Genomic DNA, 21,430 nt, shown 5'->3' with positions numbered 1-21,430 from the left:
CATCAATTCCTCATTCCCAATAGCAAAGTCTTATTACCCTATGGCTCATTCCTCAGTTGTTCCAAGTTCTGATCAACTAGAATGTGATTTTTTAGCAATAGTTCTTTGATCTCCAGTACCACATCCATGTTAGATGGGTTACCACCTATAGCAGTCTGGCAGTTCTTCTTCTTACCATCCTCTCTCCTCTCGTAAGGATGGAAGTAACCACACAAAGAGTAAGTGTTAAATTAGATAACTATGTAAAGGAAAGGTAAGTATAATGAATATATATGCCAACTTCTAGACACGAATATAACAGCAAGATAATCTAACACAATAATCGTACATACCAGTCTCAGAATGCTTAAAACTAATACCAAATTATAATGTCTGCCTTGATATTACCAGGACAACACTCTTACCCGTCGTTGTGATAATCAGGATTAAATAAAATCCTAAATAAAAGTTATCACAATGTTTGAAGTATAATTAGTTAAAATAATGGGATCCTAAGAAAACCTTTTTTAAATAGCATTTGACCTCAAACCATAATTGAAGATCAATTAAATATAAATACGGAAGCATAGAAAACAAACAACGCTTCAAAACAAGCTAGACAAGCCCTTTTCTAATATTCTAGTCCGTCTACCACAATGGATGGCACAAAGGGACGAGTCCTCGAAGGACATTTGTGCCGTGGTACAACTGCTATATATCGTGATGTACACCTACTGTCATGACAGTAGATTGCTGTCATAACAGCACTCTAAACTTTTAGAGCACGCCATTTTTCCATCCAACATCCAATTTGAGTAGTTTAAGTGTTCACACGAAGCTCTTCGAGCCCTCTAACTAATGACACCAATCTCACATTCAAATAATTATCTGTTAAAGAGATAGACACCCAAACCTAAAATGATTCATTTTCACCTTAAAATAGATATAAAGGTGTCCAACTCACAATGCCAAATGCCATTAGCCCTGGTAACACTTTGACCACCTCAAATAGACCATACATAGCATGATAAATCAATCATATAACATGATTAAGCACTCATATTCAAAATGACCACTAAACCTCCAATTCACAATAACAAGAAGGGGTGGATAAAACTTAGCACATATATCAATTTCATCATTTTAGCAGATAAATCACTTTAAATACATCAATTGTAACTGTATCTAGGCCAAGCACACTCATTTCAATATAATAACATTATCCTAGGCTAAAATACGCACACTTCACATACTTTCATACAAGTAATAACAAAACAATATAATGTTTCTAAGTTGGCATAATAACATAGCATATTTGTTGCAAACCTAAAAAGGAAAGGGAAGAGCTATACAACTATGCTCTTCACTCTTCAATAGTCCTTTCCTTCCCTTTACCCCCACCAGAGCCTTTACCTGTAAAATATAACCACGGGGTGAGATAAACATCTCATTAATAGAATAATTTACTACCATTAATTAACATACAAAATCATAAGGGAGTAAAGCTATTAAGCCCTAAAATATACTATGAGCATATTATAATGTACTCTTTTTTATAAATACAATTCATTTACCACTAGCATGATTATTCTACCATTTGAGCCTCCATATTACCCTGACTGAAACCATAGGCTCTTGGATCAAGTACACATTCATAGTGGTCCGAGCTCACTTTCAGTGATAGTATCACCCCGCCAAAGGTGTCCTATCTCACTTTCGGACTATAGTCTCCCCTTATCGCACATGAATTGAGGTATCGTTACTCCAACATCGCATCATTGATGCTAAAGAGCATCACTCTCTCATATCACATTCCGTATGAATACTAAGGAGAAAATCTCCAACACCATGTCCTACTAGACACTAAGGAGATACATGCCATATGAATTTTCACTACTCCTTCCTATGAGTGAACTCCCACTACTTAAAATAATCATGCTCACACTCATCATATATGACATATATACATTTCAAATCTCTCAACCAGACCATATAAATTTTCACTATTCTCATCATTTGTAAATAGTTTTTCATGCACAAAACCACATTTCACAATATGCAAGTTATCAAGTTTCAAGTAATAAGTTTAACATATCTACTCACAAACAGTTAAGCAATATAATCAAATAGTGAAAATTATTTTGTTACCTGAACCCTTTGTCACACAAAAGGTTACCGTGGTTCAATGTTAGCTCCACACGTCCTATACGCACAATAAGGCTCAAGAAACACTTAATCTACACGATTAAGCAATAATTATCAATTATCACTCCGGATAAACCCAAAATTCCTTAGATTCTAAGTTCTTATAATACTTAAATTCCTTATCTAATCACACTAACCATTTCTAAACACTCTAATCATCCTATTAAACATCCCAACATACCAAAATTATTAGCCAATTCCCCACATTGTCTCAAAATCTTCAAATTATGCCAAAGGTTCATCTAAACCCTCAATGAAAATTTCAAATCACTATAAAACTCATAAACCTAGGGTTAGAGGCTTGATTTAACTCCTCAAGTCCTTAAATAAGCTAATAGGTTTAGTTTAAACTCAAGGAAACTAAAAAGCCCTACACTACCTCTTAAGTTAGAAATTTTGCATAAAAAGGGAAAAGAGGGAATGTGAACTTACCCAATAATGATTTAAGCTCCAAATGTTTCCAATGTGGCCTAAGGGTCGTGCCCTAGCAGACCCCAGTCAGTTCCCGTTGCCCTCTTATGATATCTCTCTTTCTTTCTCTAATTTCTGTATGTTTTTTATGTCTAATAAGCGCTAATTTTTGCACATGCGCCATGGCACATGGCATAAATAGTTCCATTAAAATTTAAATTCCCTTCAATGCCATAACCCACTCAAACACCGACCTAGCCTTCTTTTAAGGCTATTCAAGAATTCAAAAACTATATTAATCTCCTATAAACCTCATGAATCAATAATTTATTTAAATTGACCAAAATACCCTTGAAAACACTGAAAATTCCTAATTTGAAAACTTAGGATGTTATAAGGTTGGACTAGATATATGGTTTAGTCTTGTGAAATAGCTTATAGATTTAGTCGAGAGTATTGGAGGATTGGATTGGTAATGATCATGCATTGTAATATAGTGATGATATTTGCACCTATGTATGTTATATTGCACCTTTTAATATTTGTTTATAATTTGGCATGTTAACCAATAATGTAAATTATCTTTATTACTAAGATTTTTATATGACCTTGTGGTCACTATTTTACAAGTTTTGCAATTGAGATTAAGCAAGGGAAGGAATTAAACAAGGGCAACCAAATTGGCTAAATTGCAATTGTAATGCCCAATTTTGTTTTGGGTTATGTACTTCAAATTAAATATATGATATTATAAGTTGCCAATTAGGAATATATGTCTTTTATTGGTTGTGCTTGTATTATATATTGTTATATTGTATTTTAGCCCAAATATGATTTATATAGTGAATATGTGGCAATTTTTGTGGTGAAGGGCCAAAATACTAGTATAAATATAAGGGATGTTGTGTTTATATAGTGATAATATAAATTTAGTATATTATGTGGTAATAACGAGATCAGTAATGTTTGTTTATGAATTTATGATATTAAAAGGATTTTGGCTTTTAAGCAGTGGCATACTACGACTTTACCTTTATCTTTTGAAGTAGCAGCTTTACTCATTTTGGAAGGATTTTCCCTATAAAAATTCTCTTGTTAGGAAATATGGAAGAAAGTTATCTTCTCCTTTTATAAATTGTATCTCAAAATCAAAACAAGATAAAATTGCTTGCCATCTGGCAAAAATTTATTTTGAAAACAAGTTTTTAACATCTTTTGTCAAATATCTTTTGTAGCTTTACATTCTACTTTTATTAAAAACTTTTGATTTATCAAATTGTCCTAAAATTTTGAAATATACAAAATGATAGATAAAATTTCTTTTTCAATAGTGGAATATTGTTATTGAGACTTTGTCTATACTCCTGAATGAAATCTAACTAGTTTTCCTTTATCTTCTTCTAATTGTTTGAGGATTCCTCCATATCCTATGTCTAATGTGTCTCTACTATCTTAAAGGCTAATGGGTTTGCTATCCCTAAATAAGGTAAGCTTTTGACTTGTTGTTTTATCTGCTTTACTATTTTTTGTCATTTTGTCCATCCATTCTAGAGGATTTTTCTTTAATCTTTGGAAAAGTAATGCTATCTTATCCTTATCTTTGGAAGGAAATCTACCATATAGATTAGATCTAGAAATTTATCTACAAATTATATGAATCTACTAGTTGTTGGTGTTATCTTTTCTTGATATATTTCCATTCCTAAAATTTTTACTTTTATCTAAAGCAATTTCATTTTTCTAACTAAGACAACTAAACCGTTGGCTTTTATTATTTCATAAAATTGATTAAGATGTTTAAAATGTTCTTCCAGTGAATTTGAAAACAATAAAACATCATCAATATATACTATGGTGAATTTACTATAAGGATTAAATATATAATTCATTATTTGCTGAAATTCTAAAGGGACATTTTTTATTCCAAATGAATTACATTCCATTCGTAATTACCAAATGGGATTGTGAAAGCTGTCTTGTAACTATCTTTTTTAGCTATCTGTATTTGATAGTATTAGATCAATTATTTATATAAAAAAAAGTATGGAGTGCTTACAAAGGAAAGTTGGAAAGGAAAGGAGAAAGGAAATTTTACAAGTGAAAGGGGAGACAGTTTGAGAGAGAGAGAGAGAGAGAGAGAGAATTACAAGAGTTATAGATTTTAAAGTGACTATTGCTTTCTGACTTTTATTTTGTTCCATCACTTCTTGCTTTTTCTTTCCACAATTTATGACTTTGCTTTTTCTTTCTTCCTTTTATAAAGTATGTAAAAGTTAAGAAAGAACATAAATATAAACATATGATTTTATTTATATAAAACAGTACAAAATGCTTACAAAGAAAAATCGAAGAGGAAATGAGAAAGGAAATTGTACACGTAAAAGGGGAGACGTTGAAGAGAGAGAGAGAGAGAGCGCAAATTGCTTGATGGCTCTATGAGGAGGAGTTGGAGTGACTCCTAGATTTTTAAAATTTGTTTTATGTTGTCACTTCTTGCTTTTTCTTTCCGCAATTTATGACTTTGCTTTCCATCTTCTTTATTTTCTTTCTTTTTATTTTTGTGTACCATTTCTTGACTTTTGTACATAATTATCTACCATCTTTCTTCTTTTTCTTTTCTTTTGTCATTTCAAGTTTATTACCTTTTGACTATTACACATTTTGTGAGGCATCTTTATGTTCTTTTTCTTTGATCACTATTCTTTTTAACTTTTACATACCTTTTGCTTTTCTTTTTAGACTATTTTTCTTCTTTGTCTAACATCACCTTTATTTTTATCTATTGGCAACCAATTGATATTCTTCAATATCGAGCTGAATATGTCTTTGTCTTCTATCTTATGTGTAGAAGACCCCACATTCGAAGTTGTTTAGGATGCTTGAGATGCTACCTCTTAGATAAGGGATGCATATTCTTCTTTAGTTTTACTGTTGCCAACTGTGTCATTAACTTACTCTTTTTGGCAAGAAAAACAATTGACTATGTTGCTTGTTCCTTTACTTGCTTTGGAATGTTTATTTACAATGGTTTTAAACCATCTAAGAATTGCTTAGGTATTAGCATATTCTTGATTATATTTATCCCACCATTTGACTCTAAATCTTCTAACAGGATAATTGACTCTATGACAGGTGTCTTTTTATTTATCATTGTGAAGCACCAACTCATGATCCATGGTACTCTCATATGGTAAAAGAATTAAAATGGCTTTTCATTTTCTTTAAAACTAGTTTTCTCTTTAAAACAATCGTATCCCTTAGCCACCATTGGAAGGAGTATTTTCTTCACTGAAAATAGTAACACATAGAAAATATATAAATACTATATCTTAAGTAACTGATAGAAAATAATATTGTCAAGTGAGTTTAGTAATAAGGGTTAATGAGCATTTTTAATCTGAAAGTATTACATAAAAAATACTTGGACTTTAAACTTCTAAAATGTACAAAATAAACATTGAACTTTTAAATCCAGAGCAAATTACTTCCTACCATTAACTTATAAATAACACCGTTAATGTTGACTTTGTTGACCTAGTCAAATGTTGATGTGTCATCAATTAATGAGCATCAATACTCTAAACTATTGCATGAGTAACATCCTGGATCTTAAACTTTAAAATTTATAGCAAAGTACCCCACTGTATATGTGTAGAACATTAATAATTATGTAAATCAAATTAACCTCAATGTGGTCTACCACAGTGAAGACTGCATTGATCGCACCAAATGACCCATAATTTTATAAAATGAGCTTTTTTTGCCCCCCTTTTTGTGAAGTTTTTCAAACAATTAGTATCTCATGTTTTCATATATTCTATAACTCTAATTTAGTCTTATCTTAAGTAATATTTTTTTACTTGATTGCAAAAAGTTAAGATCCCATTTGAAAAGAGATTTAAGTATCAGAGGATTTTATAAACAATGGATGCAAAAGCCGATGATTTCATCAATGAATTTTAAACCTAAATTAATCGATTAATTAAAATCTTCTTATACTTAAACTTTTTTTAAATGAGATCTCAAGTTTTTACTATTAAATAAATAAATATTATTTAAAATAAGAATAAATAAGAATAGTCATCAAAGAAAAAAGAAGATAAAAATGCCTGACAAAATGTGTGATAGCCAAAAGGTAATAAACATGAAATGACAAAAGGAAAAAAAAGGAAGAAAGAGGGCAGACAAATGTGTACCAAAGTCAAGAAAGGGTACATAAAAGTAAAAAGAAGAAAAGAAAGAAGTTTAAAATTGTAGAGAGAAAAAGTAAGAAGTGACAGAACAAAACAAATGTCAAAAAGCCAAGAGTCACTTTGAAATTTATAAAAAGAGCCAACTCCTCCTCATTCAGCTATCGAGTAATTCACTCTCTCTCTCTCTCTCTCATATACTATCTCCCTTTATACTTGTAAAATTTCCTTTTGCCTTTTCTCTCTGACTTTCCTTTGTAAGCACTTTGTGCTTTTCTTATATAAATAAAGTCATATGTTTATATTCATATTCTTTTATAATTTTTATATACTTTAATTTGATCCACTTCTCATAATGGTATCAGAGCCAAAATTTCAAAGAGAATGTATTAGCATTGTCAGGTCTAAACTCACAAGCTTGCTAACATTTCCATCACATAAGAATAAAATAGTTTAAAAATAAAAATAATTTAAACAAAATAATCAACAAGTATAGAAAAAAAATCGTAAGCTCTAATACCATTATGAGAAGCAAATTATATTAAAGTATTTAAAAGTTAAGAAATAACATGAATATAAAATATGACTTTGTTTATATAAAGAAAAGGATAGAGTCCTTATAAAGGGGAGTCAGAGAGAAATGGAAAAAGAAAATTTTACAATTGAAAGAGCATATAGTTTTTGAGAGAGAGAGAGAGAGAGAGAGAGAATTGCTCGATCGTTGTATGAGGAGGAATTAGCTCTTTTTATAGATTTCAGAGTGCCTTTTGCTCTCTGACATTTGTTTTGTTCTGTCACTTCTTACTTTTTCTTTCCACAATTTATAACTTAATTTTCATATTCTTTTTTTTTTCTCCTTTTTACTTCTGTGCAACCTTTCTTGACTTTTGTATACAATTGTGTACCATCTTTCTTCTTTTTCTTTTATTTTATCATTTTAAGTTTATTATCTTTTGATTATTACACATTTTGTCGGGCATCTTTATTTTCTTTTTCCTTTAATCACTATTCTTTTTTACTTTTACACATCTTTTGCTTTTCTTTTTAAATTATTTTTCTTCATTGTTTCCACCACCTCTATTTTTCTCTATCGGCAATCAATTGATATTCTATTAAATCAACACTAAATATGTCTTTGCCTACTATCTATTGTGGGAAACACCATTTCTCTACTTTTAATATTAAAAAATAATACATATTTACAAAAAACAGTAATTTCATAAATTATAAATAATTTATTTAATTAATAATTAATATATGTAATTATTGATAATTAAAATTAGAGAGGTGGTGTTTCTAGCATGGGGAAACGCCACCTCTCTCATTAAAAATAATAAATAAAATTATATATTAATTATTAATATTTATTAAACAAAACAAAATACTAACTTAATTAAAAATCAGAGAGGTGATGTTTCCCAACATGAGAAATGCCACTTCTCTACTTTTAGTTATTAAATAATAATAATAATATATATTAATAACAGATACAAATTAAATAAATTATGAAAAATTTATTTAATTAGTAATTAATATATATAACTTTTAAATAATTAAGTTATAATGGTGGCATTTCTAGTGTGGTGAAACACCATCTGTATCCTTAAAAATACTAAATAATATTATATATTAGTCATTAATAATTATTAAGTAGAATAAAATACTTCATCTATTCAAAAATATAAGATATTTTTATAATTATTAAATAATATTTCTTATTAATATTTATTAAAAAATACCAATTTAACTAAAAATTAGAGAGGTGGCATTTTCCAACATTGAAAATTCCACCTTTCTACTTTTAATTATTAAATAATAATTTATTTCAATAAAAAATAATTATTAAATAAATTATAAAAAATTATTTAATTAGTAATTAATATATATAATTTTTAAATAATTAGAATAGGTGTGGCATTTCTCATGTAGGGAAACGGCATCCTCTCCTTAAAAATAATAAATAATATCATATATTAGTCATTAATAATTATTAAACAAAATAAAATACTCTGTCCGTTCAAAAATATAGGGCATTTTTAATCAAATCTCACTCCCCAATAAAGTAGTTACTTATTTTTTAACTAACTCTATCTTTTTATATTTACCTCTATTAAATACTTTATAATAAATATAAAGTCATTATCAATAGGCAACACTTTAAAAAAAAAAATGATTACATCTCGAAAGATTAAAAATGCCTTACATTTTTTAACATCAAACTTATCAAAAAATGTCTTACATTTTTTAACAGAGGAAGTACATATTAATAATTAATATTAGTAATTAATATATGTATATATAATTATTTAATTATTAAAATCAAAGATTTTTATTTTAAATATTAAATAGTAATATATATTTATTATTTATACTAATTAAATAATTATAATAAAATAATTATATAATTTAATAAAGCAAAATACTTAACTTATAACAAAGTAGGGAGGTAGTGTTTAATTATTAAATGCCACTTAATTGTTAATTAACAAGAAACTGTGGCATTTCATTTAAGAAAATACTGCATCTTTTTATTTATTAAAATTATAAATAAAAAAATAATTTATAAGTGGTGGCATTTGATATAAGAAATGCCACCTCTCTACTTTGGCTTTAATATGAATGACAATTCATTTTTTATGCTATAAAATGCATGTTATTAAATTTTATTTCTATAGTTTGGAAAGCAATATTTGAATTTACAGCCACATGAGTCATGAGTCATGAGTTAAATTCTTATGAACTTGACTGACTAACTTTTATTGGTTGAAACTTTGGGCTCTACACGCAAAAGCTATGGAAAATATATTACAAATTATATGCAAGAAAATTTTAAAATAAATTATGGAACGATGCAAACACAAAAGTTTTGAACCAATGAAAAAATATGCAGGTATGTGAGCCGAAAGGAAGACTAAAGTACTGTGGTTACAAAAAATATCCAGTTGCAGTGCCCTTAATTTGACATAGTGATATGTGAGCGTCAGATATTTTCCATTGCACTTTTCTTCAATTTTATCTTCACTTCAAATTTGGGCACTTGAATAAATTTAGATGATTCTTATTTAATATTTTGTAAAAACATTATTAAATTATATTAGATAAATATATTTATAATATTAAAATTTCAATTGAATAGTTTAACCATACAAAATAAATACCCAATATCATAAACATTTATATTAAAGTATAATGATTTGTCACTACAGTTTTACAGTCGAATGGTAAAAAAGTGACCTTAGTTGAATGGCTTGCTAAATAGATAGGTTAAAAAATCATGACATTGCCAGCGGCATTTTTGTTGTTGTTTTAAGTATGAGAAGTATAGATAATAAAGAATATGATATCTCCTAATACTGAAAGTAATAGGCAGATTTTTTGTTGAAATATTTATAAACATTATGGACTTGCACTAATTAATTAAGCCCAAACATATTAGTTTTTATGATCTTGTGTGAACCGTGATAAGTAGATCACGCAAGTGAGTCTAATGGGTAGGGACCCAACCAACAACTCTGTAGCAATCAGTTATTCCTTATCTCATAATTGATTGAGTCAAAGATAACGTGAAATTTTATTAATTAATTAATTAATTAAGGCGCTTATTTTGATGTGATCCATATATTGTGATTAGTTGATAACTAATACATATAATATTTTTTACTTTCTCCATTATCTCTGAATTCTTTGCAAACTACGAGAGTCTAGTGAGTTGTGTATCTGCCTATACTCGAGGTAATTGATATCTCACATTCAGTCATGAATTGTTCAAGTGCGTGCATTACTTTACTCAATATTATTTAATTTATATGAATTGAAATATTAAATCTAACACTTTTCTTAATTAAATTGTTTTATATATATATATATATATATATATATGGGCTAAGTTAGATTTAAATCCCCAACCATTTCCTTCAATGACAAAAACTTTCATAATTCATTCCAACTTTTGCCATTTTGCTACGGGCAATGTCATATTGACCATGATGAGAAGTAGATCACGCTTGCTTTAAATAAAAGCTATCTACACAAGAGGTAACTTATTTGAGAAAGTTAAATTTATTACAATGACTTGTGTAGGTAATGTCACTAGTTCATATATGATACATCACGTAAGTTAGACTTATATTTCTTACGTCAATATATGGATTTATCTTTTTAATGTAAGAGTATTAAATTGGTTTGTTTTATAGGACCCCCCCCCCAAAAAAAAGAAAAAAAAATCCAAAGGTTTTGATACCGTAGAAATAGAACCCTACTTAGAAGGTGAATATTCCTTAAGCATCTCTTTAGATGATGTATATATCTTGCTATTGGTAAATGAAATCCACATTTGGCCAAACCAAATTGGATTTTGGATTTTATTTAAAATAAAAAAGGGAGGATATCACTGTAACCATTGAACTAACAAAGCCCCTTAATTATTTGTGCAAAAAACATATATTATAAATTAGTTTCAAACCTTTTTTTATGAAAGTTGTTAATTTTGAAAGTGTTGTTGTTAATTCCCTATAATTAAGTTGTTAAAATTGAAAAACTGCTTGTCAATATTATACTGTCAAGGACTTGTTAAATAATAAAACTTGTCAAAATTTGAATTTCAATATGTCAATATCGAATTACAACTTATTGCTATACTTAATTATAGGAAATTCTCTGTGCTTAATTTTCTCATAAAATAAAATATAAGTTTGATATATACGTGGGACAAGTCTACATTTTGTCAGCAAATTAAGCACTTAAAATTTCCTACAATTATTAACCCATACATAACAAAGAATATTTAACAAAAAAGGAAACTAAACACCCATACATTGCATGCTAATAATTTTAGTTAGCTTTAACTTTATATAGGTCAATTTGATGGACGAAATACGCCGAAAGGAATGGTATGTAAGGAAAAATCAAATAAAAAAACATTTTATATTTAAAACATAAAATTATAAAAACGAAAATAAGACTTCTTTTTTTGAATTGGAACTTGTTCACCAGATCATTGTGCTTGTTTTTTTTTTTCACCACCAAATTAATTTTTTAGAGTTATTAATGAGAAAATTAATTATTATTATTAAAATGAAAATGTAACTAATTTTTTTCAAAAAAGAACTTATTCCTCAGAGCTCTAACAACTAGCGACAATCAAATGATTGGCATTGGAGCTCTGATGACCACCAATAGTGGTTTGGCAGCCAATGACAATGGTGAAATTTTAAAATATATATATATATATATATGTGTGTGAAGGATAGTTTTATTTTTTCATAATAAATTTTAATTATATTTAGATCCCTTAGTTCTACATAATAATTTTAAAATTATTTAATCTTGCAGGGTAATAAATATTTTTCAGTGGTCCTTGGTTGTGATTTTCCATTTTTTTTTTTCTTTTCTTTGTTTTGTTTTATTTTTATTTTTGTTTGTTTGTTTTTTTTGGATACATTCTTTCATCCTTTGTTTGGTACAAAACTACAAAGGGATAATAATCAGTTGCCTGAGTCATTCATCCAAGCTAGCCATGCCCAGAAGGTAGAAACAGAAGCCCATTGGCATAATCAGCCCGAGAGCCTCATGTTTTCGTTGCGCCTCCCCTGGCCTTGAAACGGCGCCGTTAAGTCGAGAGGACGGAATCTGAGTTATTTTGAAACGCTCATCGCACCCGTCTATTTTTATGATTAATCTCAGCCGTTCATTGACACTTTCACCTGCTTTCTGGCCTTCCCCGGTGTCGCTCGGTTGCTTTCTCCGTCGATGAGCAGTGACTTGCTACCATCGTTGCCGTGTCGTGGGGATACCTGGCCTAGAGGAAAGGTGGGTTTCTTCTATCTTCAACCCCGCCTTCTTTTGTCTTTTAAACGACACTACATCATCGAACGAAATGTGTAGATCGATTTGAAGTGGAAGGAAGGAGAAAGACGCTCTGAAGGGAGAAGGATATGCCATATCGTTTCTCTGGTCTTATCCTGCTGTAGAATCAAAAAAAAAAAAAAAGAAGCTAATTTATTTGTGCGATACGGCTCCTGTAAAGCTATGAATAATGTATACAAGCTACATGCTCGGCTAATCAAAGTAGGTCAACATGAAAACTCCTCCTCTTTGCGTAATCTTCTTCAGTGTTGTTTAGCTTCAGCAAATTCTCTCAGTGACGCAGCATATTATGCTCATTCTCTCTTGCTTCAGTATCCTGTATTTGACACGGTTTCCTACAACTCTGTTCTCAGATTACTCCCACAATGGTCTTTCTCCCGAACCTCCTCGCTATTCACTCAAATGCATCGAGCTGGTGTTCGACCTGACCACTTCACTTTCCCATTTGTCCTCAAGGCATGTTCTCCATTGAAAAGGGGTTTGGAGCTTTCCTCTCTTGTTGTGAAGCTTGGTTTCGATTCTGACATTTATGTCCGGAATGCGTTGATTAATTTTTATGGATGCTGTGGCTTCGTTGATATGGCATTCAAACTGTTCGATGAAATGCGCCACAAGGACTTGGTTTCTTGGTCCTCTATGATTTCTTGCCTGGTAAATAATGATTTTGTGTTTGAATCTTTGGTATTTTTTCAGCGAATGCAACTCGAGGAGGATGTCAAACCTGATGGGGTTATTATGCTAAGTGTTATATCTGCTATTTCTATTTTGGGTGCGTTGGAATTAGGGATTTGGATTCATGTATTCATTGCCAGGAGTGGATTGCCTCTAACAGTTTCATTGGGTACTTCTCTTGTTGACATGTATTCAAGATGTGGGTGCATTGATCGTTCGGTCAAAATGTTTAATGAAATGCCTATTAAGAATGTTATAGCGTGGACTACATTTATAACTGGATTGGCAGTGCATGGCCATGGTAAAGAGGCTTTAAACGCATTTTATGACATGAAAAAGTATCATTTGAAGCCTGATAGTGTTGCTTTTATTGGTGCTTTACTAGCTTGTAGTCATAGTGGTCTCGTGGAGGACGGCTGGAAGATTTTTGAAAGCATGAGGAATGAGTACCACATTGAGCCTATGCTTGAGCACTATGGTTGCATGGCTGACCTTTTAGGCCGTGCAGGCTTCCTCCTTGAAGCTTTTAAGTTAGTGGAGGAAATGCCATTCAAGCCAAATTCTGTTATTTGGAGAACCCTTCTTGGATCATGTGTTAAACACAATCATTTGAGGTTAGCTGAGAAGGCTAGAAATCAAATTCTTGAGCTAGACCCACATCATGATGGTGATTATGTGCTTTTATCAAATGCATATGGTGGAGTTGGTAAATGGACTGAGAAAGCTGGTTTGAGGAACTTGATGAAGGAGAATAAAATTATCAAGGAGCCTGGCCATAGTTTGATCAACATTGATCAAGCAATTCATGAGTTTGTATCTGGAGATTGTTCTCATCCACAATGGGAGGAGATTAGAAAATTACTAGTTTCAGTAATAGATACAGCAAAAGTTGGAGGTTATAGTCCTAATACATCCTCTGTGCTGCATGACATTCAAGAGGAAGAAAAGGAAGATAGTTTGAGTTTTCATAGTGAGAAGCTAGCAGTGGCTTATATGCTTCTTAATCATCAGGATAGAAAAACCATAAGAATCATCAAGAATCTTAGAATATGTTGTGATTGCCATGATTTCATGAAGCATGTTTCAAATATCTTTGACAAAAATATTATTATTCGGGATCGAACCCGTTTCCATCATTTTAGCAAGGGATCATGTTCTTGCTTAGATTATTGGTAAAGGATGTCTTGGGCCAGGTTTTTGTGATTTTGCTGCTCACTTGCTGTGTGTATGGCATCTCTTTTGATAGTTGTACCAAGAACTGGTCATTGATTACTTTGTATAGTCAAAAGAAATTATGCAATTAGGGTAGCCTGGAAGGAATTCTTTATATTTATCATGTGAAACTTAAACATATCTTTCATTTGCCTTGTTTGTTTTTGCCTTTTTGGTGAATAGAAAGCTTGGATCAGGCTATCTGGATCATCAAGTTGACATAATGTGATTTTGAAGGTACAAGAGTTCATATGGCCTCAGTTCCTGAAATTCACTTCAACAAAACTTAAATATTGTGTCAGAATCCTTACCATCCTTGTTCATGAATGCTAAAATTTGTCATGATTGTCATATGGCATATAGATATAACTAGAGTCTGTTTAATGATCCTTGAGATTTTTATTCTGCAACTTGGTTGTATGTTGTTGGGTTAGATTATTGTCCCCTTAAACTGTGCTATGTTAGTGTATCTTTTTTTCTTGGGAAACCGCAATACTAATGGCATTGCCAATCGTAGGATTCTTTGATGTGTTTTAGTTGAATATACATTATGCATTTAGTTGAGATATTGAGAAGGAAGAGGAGAAGGCCTATACTGAGTTACTAAAATTGACCTATAAGATCAACATATTTTGCTTATAATTCTATTCTTTCATTCTCACGTTAGATTTTGTAGTCCATTCACCCACTCCACCACATGCATTTGATAAAAGCAGATAATCATCATCATGATGGGGTCTAACTCATGGATTTGGTCCCTAGCTTAATTGTACATGGAATCGTTTGTTTTCTTTTTATGTTGTTCGAAGATCTTATCAATGAATTTGGTTTCAAAGGTGAGGTTAGCATGTTTTCTTTCTGACAGCAACACTTAGATATATATATATATAAGATTTAATAAGCATGCAACAGAGCACGCACATGGCTGTTTGAATATTCTTGATTATATTGTAGTCAATCAAGATTCCTTTTAGTTTGTATTTATTTAACTCGAATATGATGAAGGAAATAATCATTTTTTCAAGTTCAATTTCACTTGGTGATGTTGTGCTCTCTCTGCGTGCCCATTTCATACCCTACTCCTCTTGGTGATCCCTTTGAACCCACATTTTTTTTTTAAAACCACAGATGACCCGAGATGCTTGCAGGTCTTTGCAGATGATGAAGCCATTCTTAAACAATCTTCTTTTTGAATCAATTAGATGGCTTTGAGAGGGGTTTGGCAATTGCAGAAGCTGATTGTGAGCTATTGTGATTGGGGTGGAACTAGCTGAGGAATAAGGTATGCTCCTTATTGTTATAAATTTCAAGTTTTCTTTTTTATTTTAATTAGGATTTCTTTGTTTGTTGCATTTTGTGTGAAATAATTGCAAGGGTGAATCTAAGTACTGCTGTAACTAGCATGCCATTTTATATAGGTTATATTGCTGTCATGATCTTTCTCTTTCATTTGAGGACAATCAAGTTTGATATACTTTTTGATATTCAGTCAACAATGACAAATATGTACATTAGCAGCCATGCTCATTTCTCTCAAGTTTATGGTTTCTTCTTTTTCAATGGCTTTGATCTGAAGAATGAATTTGAAGATTATTAGTAGTCCCTAGGTTTTGTTGCAAATTCCCTCTTCTATAGGATTATGTTTGATATTTATTAGAGGTCTAGTAGTTATAAGTTACCAATTTTTATGTGGATAAGGTAGGTTAATGATCAATTTTGATTTTCGGTGATGGACTTTGATTTTCTGATTCAGGGTGTAGTGAATCAAGTTGATATTTTCTTCTCAGGTTTTTTTCTCAGCTGTTCTGGATAAGTTAGCTCCATTGTTGATGTGTTGATGACTTTATGTGAAGTGCTAATTAGGCAGATTCCTGAACACATTTTTCTGGCTCTCTGAATAGTATGATTGATTTATGGAAAAACACAACAATAGGTCCCTGGACTTTGATTGTGTTTTGTTTTTAATTCCTATAGTTTTATTTCACTGTTTCCAGTCCCTTTATCTATGCAATGTTAGTCCTTATAATTTTCAAAATGCACAACATATAGATCAAGATATAGCACAAATGGAGGTAATTTCACTATAACTTAGCTAATCTCTTTGCTAACATGGTAGAAATATGTTGATGACATGAAAATAAATGGGAGAATGGCATTTAAAGCTTTTTCTAGAGAATTTACTACAATAAGCACCAATTAGTTTTGCATTGGATATTATTTTGTAAAAACACATATGTTGCAGTTAAAAGTTGAATATTAACTGGTTAAATTTTGAAAGAAACGCTAACAAAAAGTATGATTTAAGGTTCAGTTTTTAATAAAAATATATACATGTTTTCACATGATACTATCTAATGCAAAACTGATGAGCCTTTTTGCAATAAATTCTTTTGAGGGGGCCTTAAATGTCATTCTCCCAAAATAGATTGATGAGATATGATTAAAAATAAAGGTAAATGGGGAAAACAGCTTTCTTTTATATTTGGTTTAAACAGAATGTGGGAGAAAGTGAAATTAAGTACACATCAACAAACAAATTAATAGATTTAGATACGTGTTAGCAAAATTATCTCTGTTGGTGTCAACTGATGGTTTCTTATGTTCATTTTTAAAACTATGGGGACTAACATTGTAGATGGATCAGACTATAGGGATTGGGAACAACAAAATAAATTATAGGGACTAAAAGTAAAACGTAATCAAAGTACAAGTACCTATTGTTGTATTTTCCCTTTACTTATTGGCCTTGGAATTTCCTTTTAACTGAAACTCACAAAAACTCTAAATTCTTAGTCTAGAATTGACTCTCTTTTCAAACTTACCTTATGTTTTTCTTGCTTTAGATTCACTAACTTGCTCTTGCTATACAATCTTTTGAATCATATCACCAACATTTTTAACATTTAAAACTCTTTTCATACTTCTTAGGACATGGTTTGCTTTTTGCATTTTAAAATCTCTAATTAGCAGGCTGTATTTTTTGTTAAAAATTCTCCTAATTTCCATTTCTTCAGGTCAGAACCATGTATTTTTTATAAGCTTCTTTCTTCTTTAAGATTCATGGTCTTGAATAATAAATTTCTCCATTTCAGCAAGTATGGCTCTGCCCTTAAATCCTTGAGCCATACCTGACTCAGACTGAGTGTTTAGATAAGCCATATTGCTAAATTGTAAGTACTGTAAATTTAATGTTTCAATATATAGGTGTTGAATCGAAGCATATGTGAATTCTGAAATTATTTGGAATATATTTCTGTGTATATATTTACAGATGATAGAACACAATGGCGTCTTGCAATCCATGTAGCCGACCCCACCTAGTGGGATAAAGGCTTGTTGTTGTTGTTGTTGTTATTATTTACAGAGTCGGACTACATATATGGACGGATAATAGGAGAGAATAAATCGAATTAAATCCCTAAACTCTCTCCTATGATTTCTATAAAATCAAATCTGATAATAATAATTGAAAAAAAACTAGTTACAGCCTTAAACAGGGAAAGGAATCGTTACAAACAGAAAAGTTAAAATAGGTTTTGTGGGCCTAAGCCCAAGATGAATGCAGGCCCACACCCAACAAATTCAAACCAGGGAATTTGTAGAAATGATAGATTTCAATAAGTGACTAAAATGTGTTGAGGCAATCAACCTGATTACTAGAAATGATATTGCTCATCACCCGTTTAGAGAAATTATCAACTAGGCCAGAATTTATTTCTATTGGGATTGGAACATTCATTTGAATTTCATGTTTAGAGAGGCTAACACGTGTGCTCATCTGTTGGCCACTTAAGCTGAGAATAATTTTGTATGTTATACTATCTTTGATCAACTTCCACCTTACTATGTTAAGGTGGTGGATGATGAAAGGAGGTTGTCTAATAGACTTGACTAACTTGTAATTGCTTTTGATTAAGGATCTCTTTCCATTCAGAAAAAAAAATTAGTGACTAAAACAAGGTCTTCATATAATATAAGTGAATTTTCAGTGAAGTTGCGGCAAGGGCAAGCAAAAGATGGTACAAACAATGGTCCTTTGAATGCCAGCTTTGATAATAAGATGGTATGAGCAATGACCTATTTTACAGAATAGTTTCTAATCAGTTTCAAGAACCAAACTAAGTCGAACGGTTGGACCAGTTGGACCGTCGATTGGAGCCCTTAACGGCTCAGTTTGGACAAAAAACTATTTTCATGGTTGAGTTGTGTTGAACTTGAGTTGAGCTGCTATTGAATTAGAAATTAGAACAGTTTTCAGAAAACCAAATGGTTCTTAGCATAGTATTAAAAAAAAACTAAAAAAAAAATCAAATTCAAAAAGTTAGACTCTATTAATAGCTAACTTCATTTTTGAACCCTTCACATGTACTCCCTCCTTTCAAAAATGTAAGGCATTTTTTGAGGAATTAAATGTCAAAAATGTAAGGCATTTTTAATCTTTTGAGATGTAATCATTGTCTTTTTTTTAAAAGTTTCCCTATTGATAATGACTTTATATTTATTGTAGGGTGTTTAATAGGGGTAAATATGGAAAGATAGGTTAGTTGAAAAGTAGGTAACTACCTTATTGGGGGGTGAGATTTGATTAAAAATGCCTTACATTTTTTAATGGAGGGAGTATATAATATGATTTGGTAATATTTTTTATGAAGATGTTAATAGCTATAGATACAAATGCAAATATTTTTGAATCTATTCATACTTAAGCGAATTAAAATCCCACCAATATTTGACATGTATAAAATTATAATTTATAATATTGTTGATTTATACTATGTGTTTTTTATTAACAACCAAACATGGTGTAGATTTATTTCTTATATATACTTATATATTTATTTTATATATGCATTTAATATTATTTTTCATTTAATTGTTACACCACTGGTTCAACTACCAGTCTAATCAATTGAACAATAAAAAATGGAGTCCTGCTAGCCTTTCTAGTTCAACATCTGATCCGGTGTTTAAAACATTAGGTATGAGAATTCTTGAAATGATTGGAGTTATTGGAGGTTCTGTTGGATTTGCGCTGTGATTCTGTCACTGTTCAAGTGATTTTGTTATTGAATGCAGAAAAGTCAAGTGTGCTAAAGGGTAGTAATATATTTAGTGATCTGTTTTGCAATTTGTTTTGGGTAGTTTGTTCTGTGGAAAAGGCTAGAATGAAATGTGTAATAGGAATTGCGTAGGCTGTAGTATAGAGCCAGCCCATATTGACTTGACTTTATTAAGTTATGGCATGATATGAACTAAGCAGAATTTCTGTGAGGCTTATGCAGCATGCATTTGGAAGGCAGAAAAAAGAGAGAATTGCATTTAATTACCGCTGAAGGAATTTATCTACAATTGAGGACCAATAAAAATTGAAAAGTCACTGCAATACGAAATGACTGAAACGAAAATAACTTTTGAAGCAAATTTACTGAAATAACCCTGATTAAAGAGAAGAAAAAAAGCCAAAGATATTTGTCGTTCAAGTTTGGATCCTCTATGAAATCTAGCAATGCTTCATCATTTTGCTAAAGACAGGCTAGTAATTCTGAATTTTTCATCGATCTTTTTCCTTGTGTTGACATTTTAACCTATTTGTAATTTTTTTTTTTTTGGTCTCTATGGGTATCTAGGTTTTTGAGAGGGTTGAGATGAGAGCTTGGTGACTGAATTCAAAATCTCCTCTTCTTGTTGAGGTAAATGTCGAACTTTTGGCAGTGAAATAAGCTTCCCAGTTCTTCGTTTGAACTATCAAATGCATAGCTTTGCCATGAGTATAAAATGTTTTGCATGGGTATAAATGCTGCATAGAAGCTTGCGAGCATTTTGTTGGCTTTAAATTGTTCCGGCATTTTCAATATTGTGAAATTAGTCTGTGGGTGATAGTAGTGCACAATAATGAAAGTGAAATTCCTGTGTCCAAGCCAATTAAATTGTGTTGGGAAAACTGTAATGTTATGTTGGAAATATGTGAATTATAGTTGTAAATCTATAAATTGTTTAAGTTTTGCTTTGGTAAATGAATGAGACTCCCCTGTTCAGGCCAAATGAATTTTGTGTATTGAAAATTGTAATGTTATGTCGTAGATATGAAAAATGTAGTTATGAATGTATAAATTGTTTGAGTTTTGCTTTTTTTTTAATGAATAATAAGATTCCCTTGTTCAAACTAATCAGATTTTTTATTATGAAAACTACAAAGTTATATTTTAGATTTGATAGATCTATAAGGTTTCATTTGGTTATTAAAAAAAAAAATGGAATGAAATGGATGGAAAATAAAGGTAAAAATGAGATGATTAAAAGAAATAGTGAACCACATTCATAAAAAAGAAGGTTGATTTAGTTCATAGGGTTGGGAATTATAATTCACGAGATTTTTTGAGAGTTTGATGATTCCTATATTTGTAATAATATTTAATGAGTTTTATCATATTTATCATAAGGAGGAAGGGTGATTTAATTTATTTTTATTTTAATTCATTTCTAGTAACCAAGCAGAATCTAAATTGATCAAGTTTTCCTTTGGTAAATGAAATCTATATTTGAATGATTCAATGTTTGTTGCAGGTTTATGCAGTAGATGGCAAGAAATTTTGGAAAGCAATTATTTTGTTTCTTCCATATGCAATGGGATAATTTGTGAGGATTTAGGAGTCAATGAAATATGAGAATTGGAATGCATGAGGAAGAACGATACAAGAAAGGACAATGTAATGAAGAACCGAGGATTTTGATATTATTAGATGTGTGGCATAAAAGTGATGATGTAAATTGTTAGCTGGGAATGGTAGCTCTTTTGTATGTATAAATTACAAGCATAATGATGTAAATTGTTTCAAAAAATTCCATGATACTTATTAATTTCGTGATGATAATTGTTAATTCTATATTCCCCTGTA

At 30.6% G+C, this 21,430-nt stretch overlaps 1 protein-coding gene across 6 annotated transcripts; it reads left to right on the top strand.

Annotated features, from left to right (window-relative positions):
• Positions 1-12,483: 12,483 nt before the first annotated feature.
• LOC129320171 (pentatricopeptide repeat-containing protein At4g21065-like) lies at positions 12,484-21,430 on the top strand. Of its 6 annotated transcripts, XM_054965418.1 has the most exons (6): positions 12,484-12,593; positions 12,669-14,771; positions 15,683-15,816; positions 18,524-18,597; positions 20,162-20,224; positions 21,099-21,430. In XM_054965418.1, exons 1-2 carry the CDS (start codon positions 12,534-12,536, stop codon positions 14,496-14,498), a joined length of 1,890 nt encoding a protein of 629 aa, XP_054821393.1. In that variant the 5' UTR covers positions 12,484-12,533; the 3' UTR covers positions 14,499-14,771; positions 15,683-15,816; positions 18,524-18,597; positions 20,162-20,224; positions 21,099-21,430. The 6 variants fall into 6 exon arrangements, with proteins under 6 accessions (XP_054821393.1, XP_054821397.1, XP_054821394.1 ...); XM_054965422.1 differs by lacking the exon at positions 18,524-18,597 and having other exon boundaries at positions 15,737-15,816; XM_054965419.1 differs by lacking the exon at positions 18,524-18,597 and having other exon boundaries at positions 15,693-15,816.

Source organism: Prosopis cineraria, unplaced genomic scaffold (assembly GCF_029017545.1).
Source record: "Prosopis cineraria cultivar Desert tree isolate PC_DT_omini unplaced genomic scaffold, ASM2901754v1 PC9, whole genome shotgun sequence".
NCBI classification, from domain to species: domain Eukaryota; kingdom Viridiplantae; phylum Streptophyta; class Magnoliopsida; order Fabales; family Fabaceae; genus Prosopis; species Prosopis cineraria.
The sequence above is the reverse complement of the archived record's forward strand: the minus strand, read 5'-3'. Positions and strand labels throughout refer to the sequence as shown.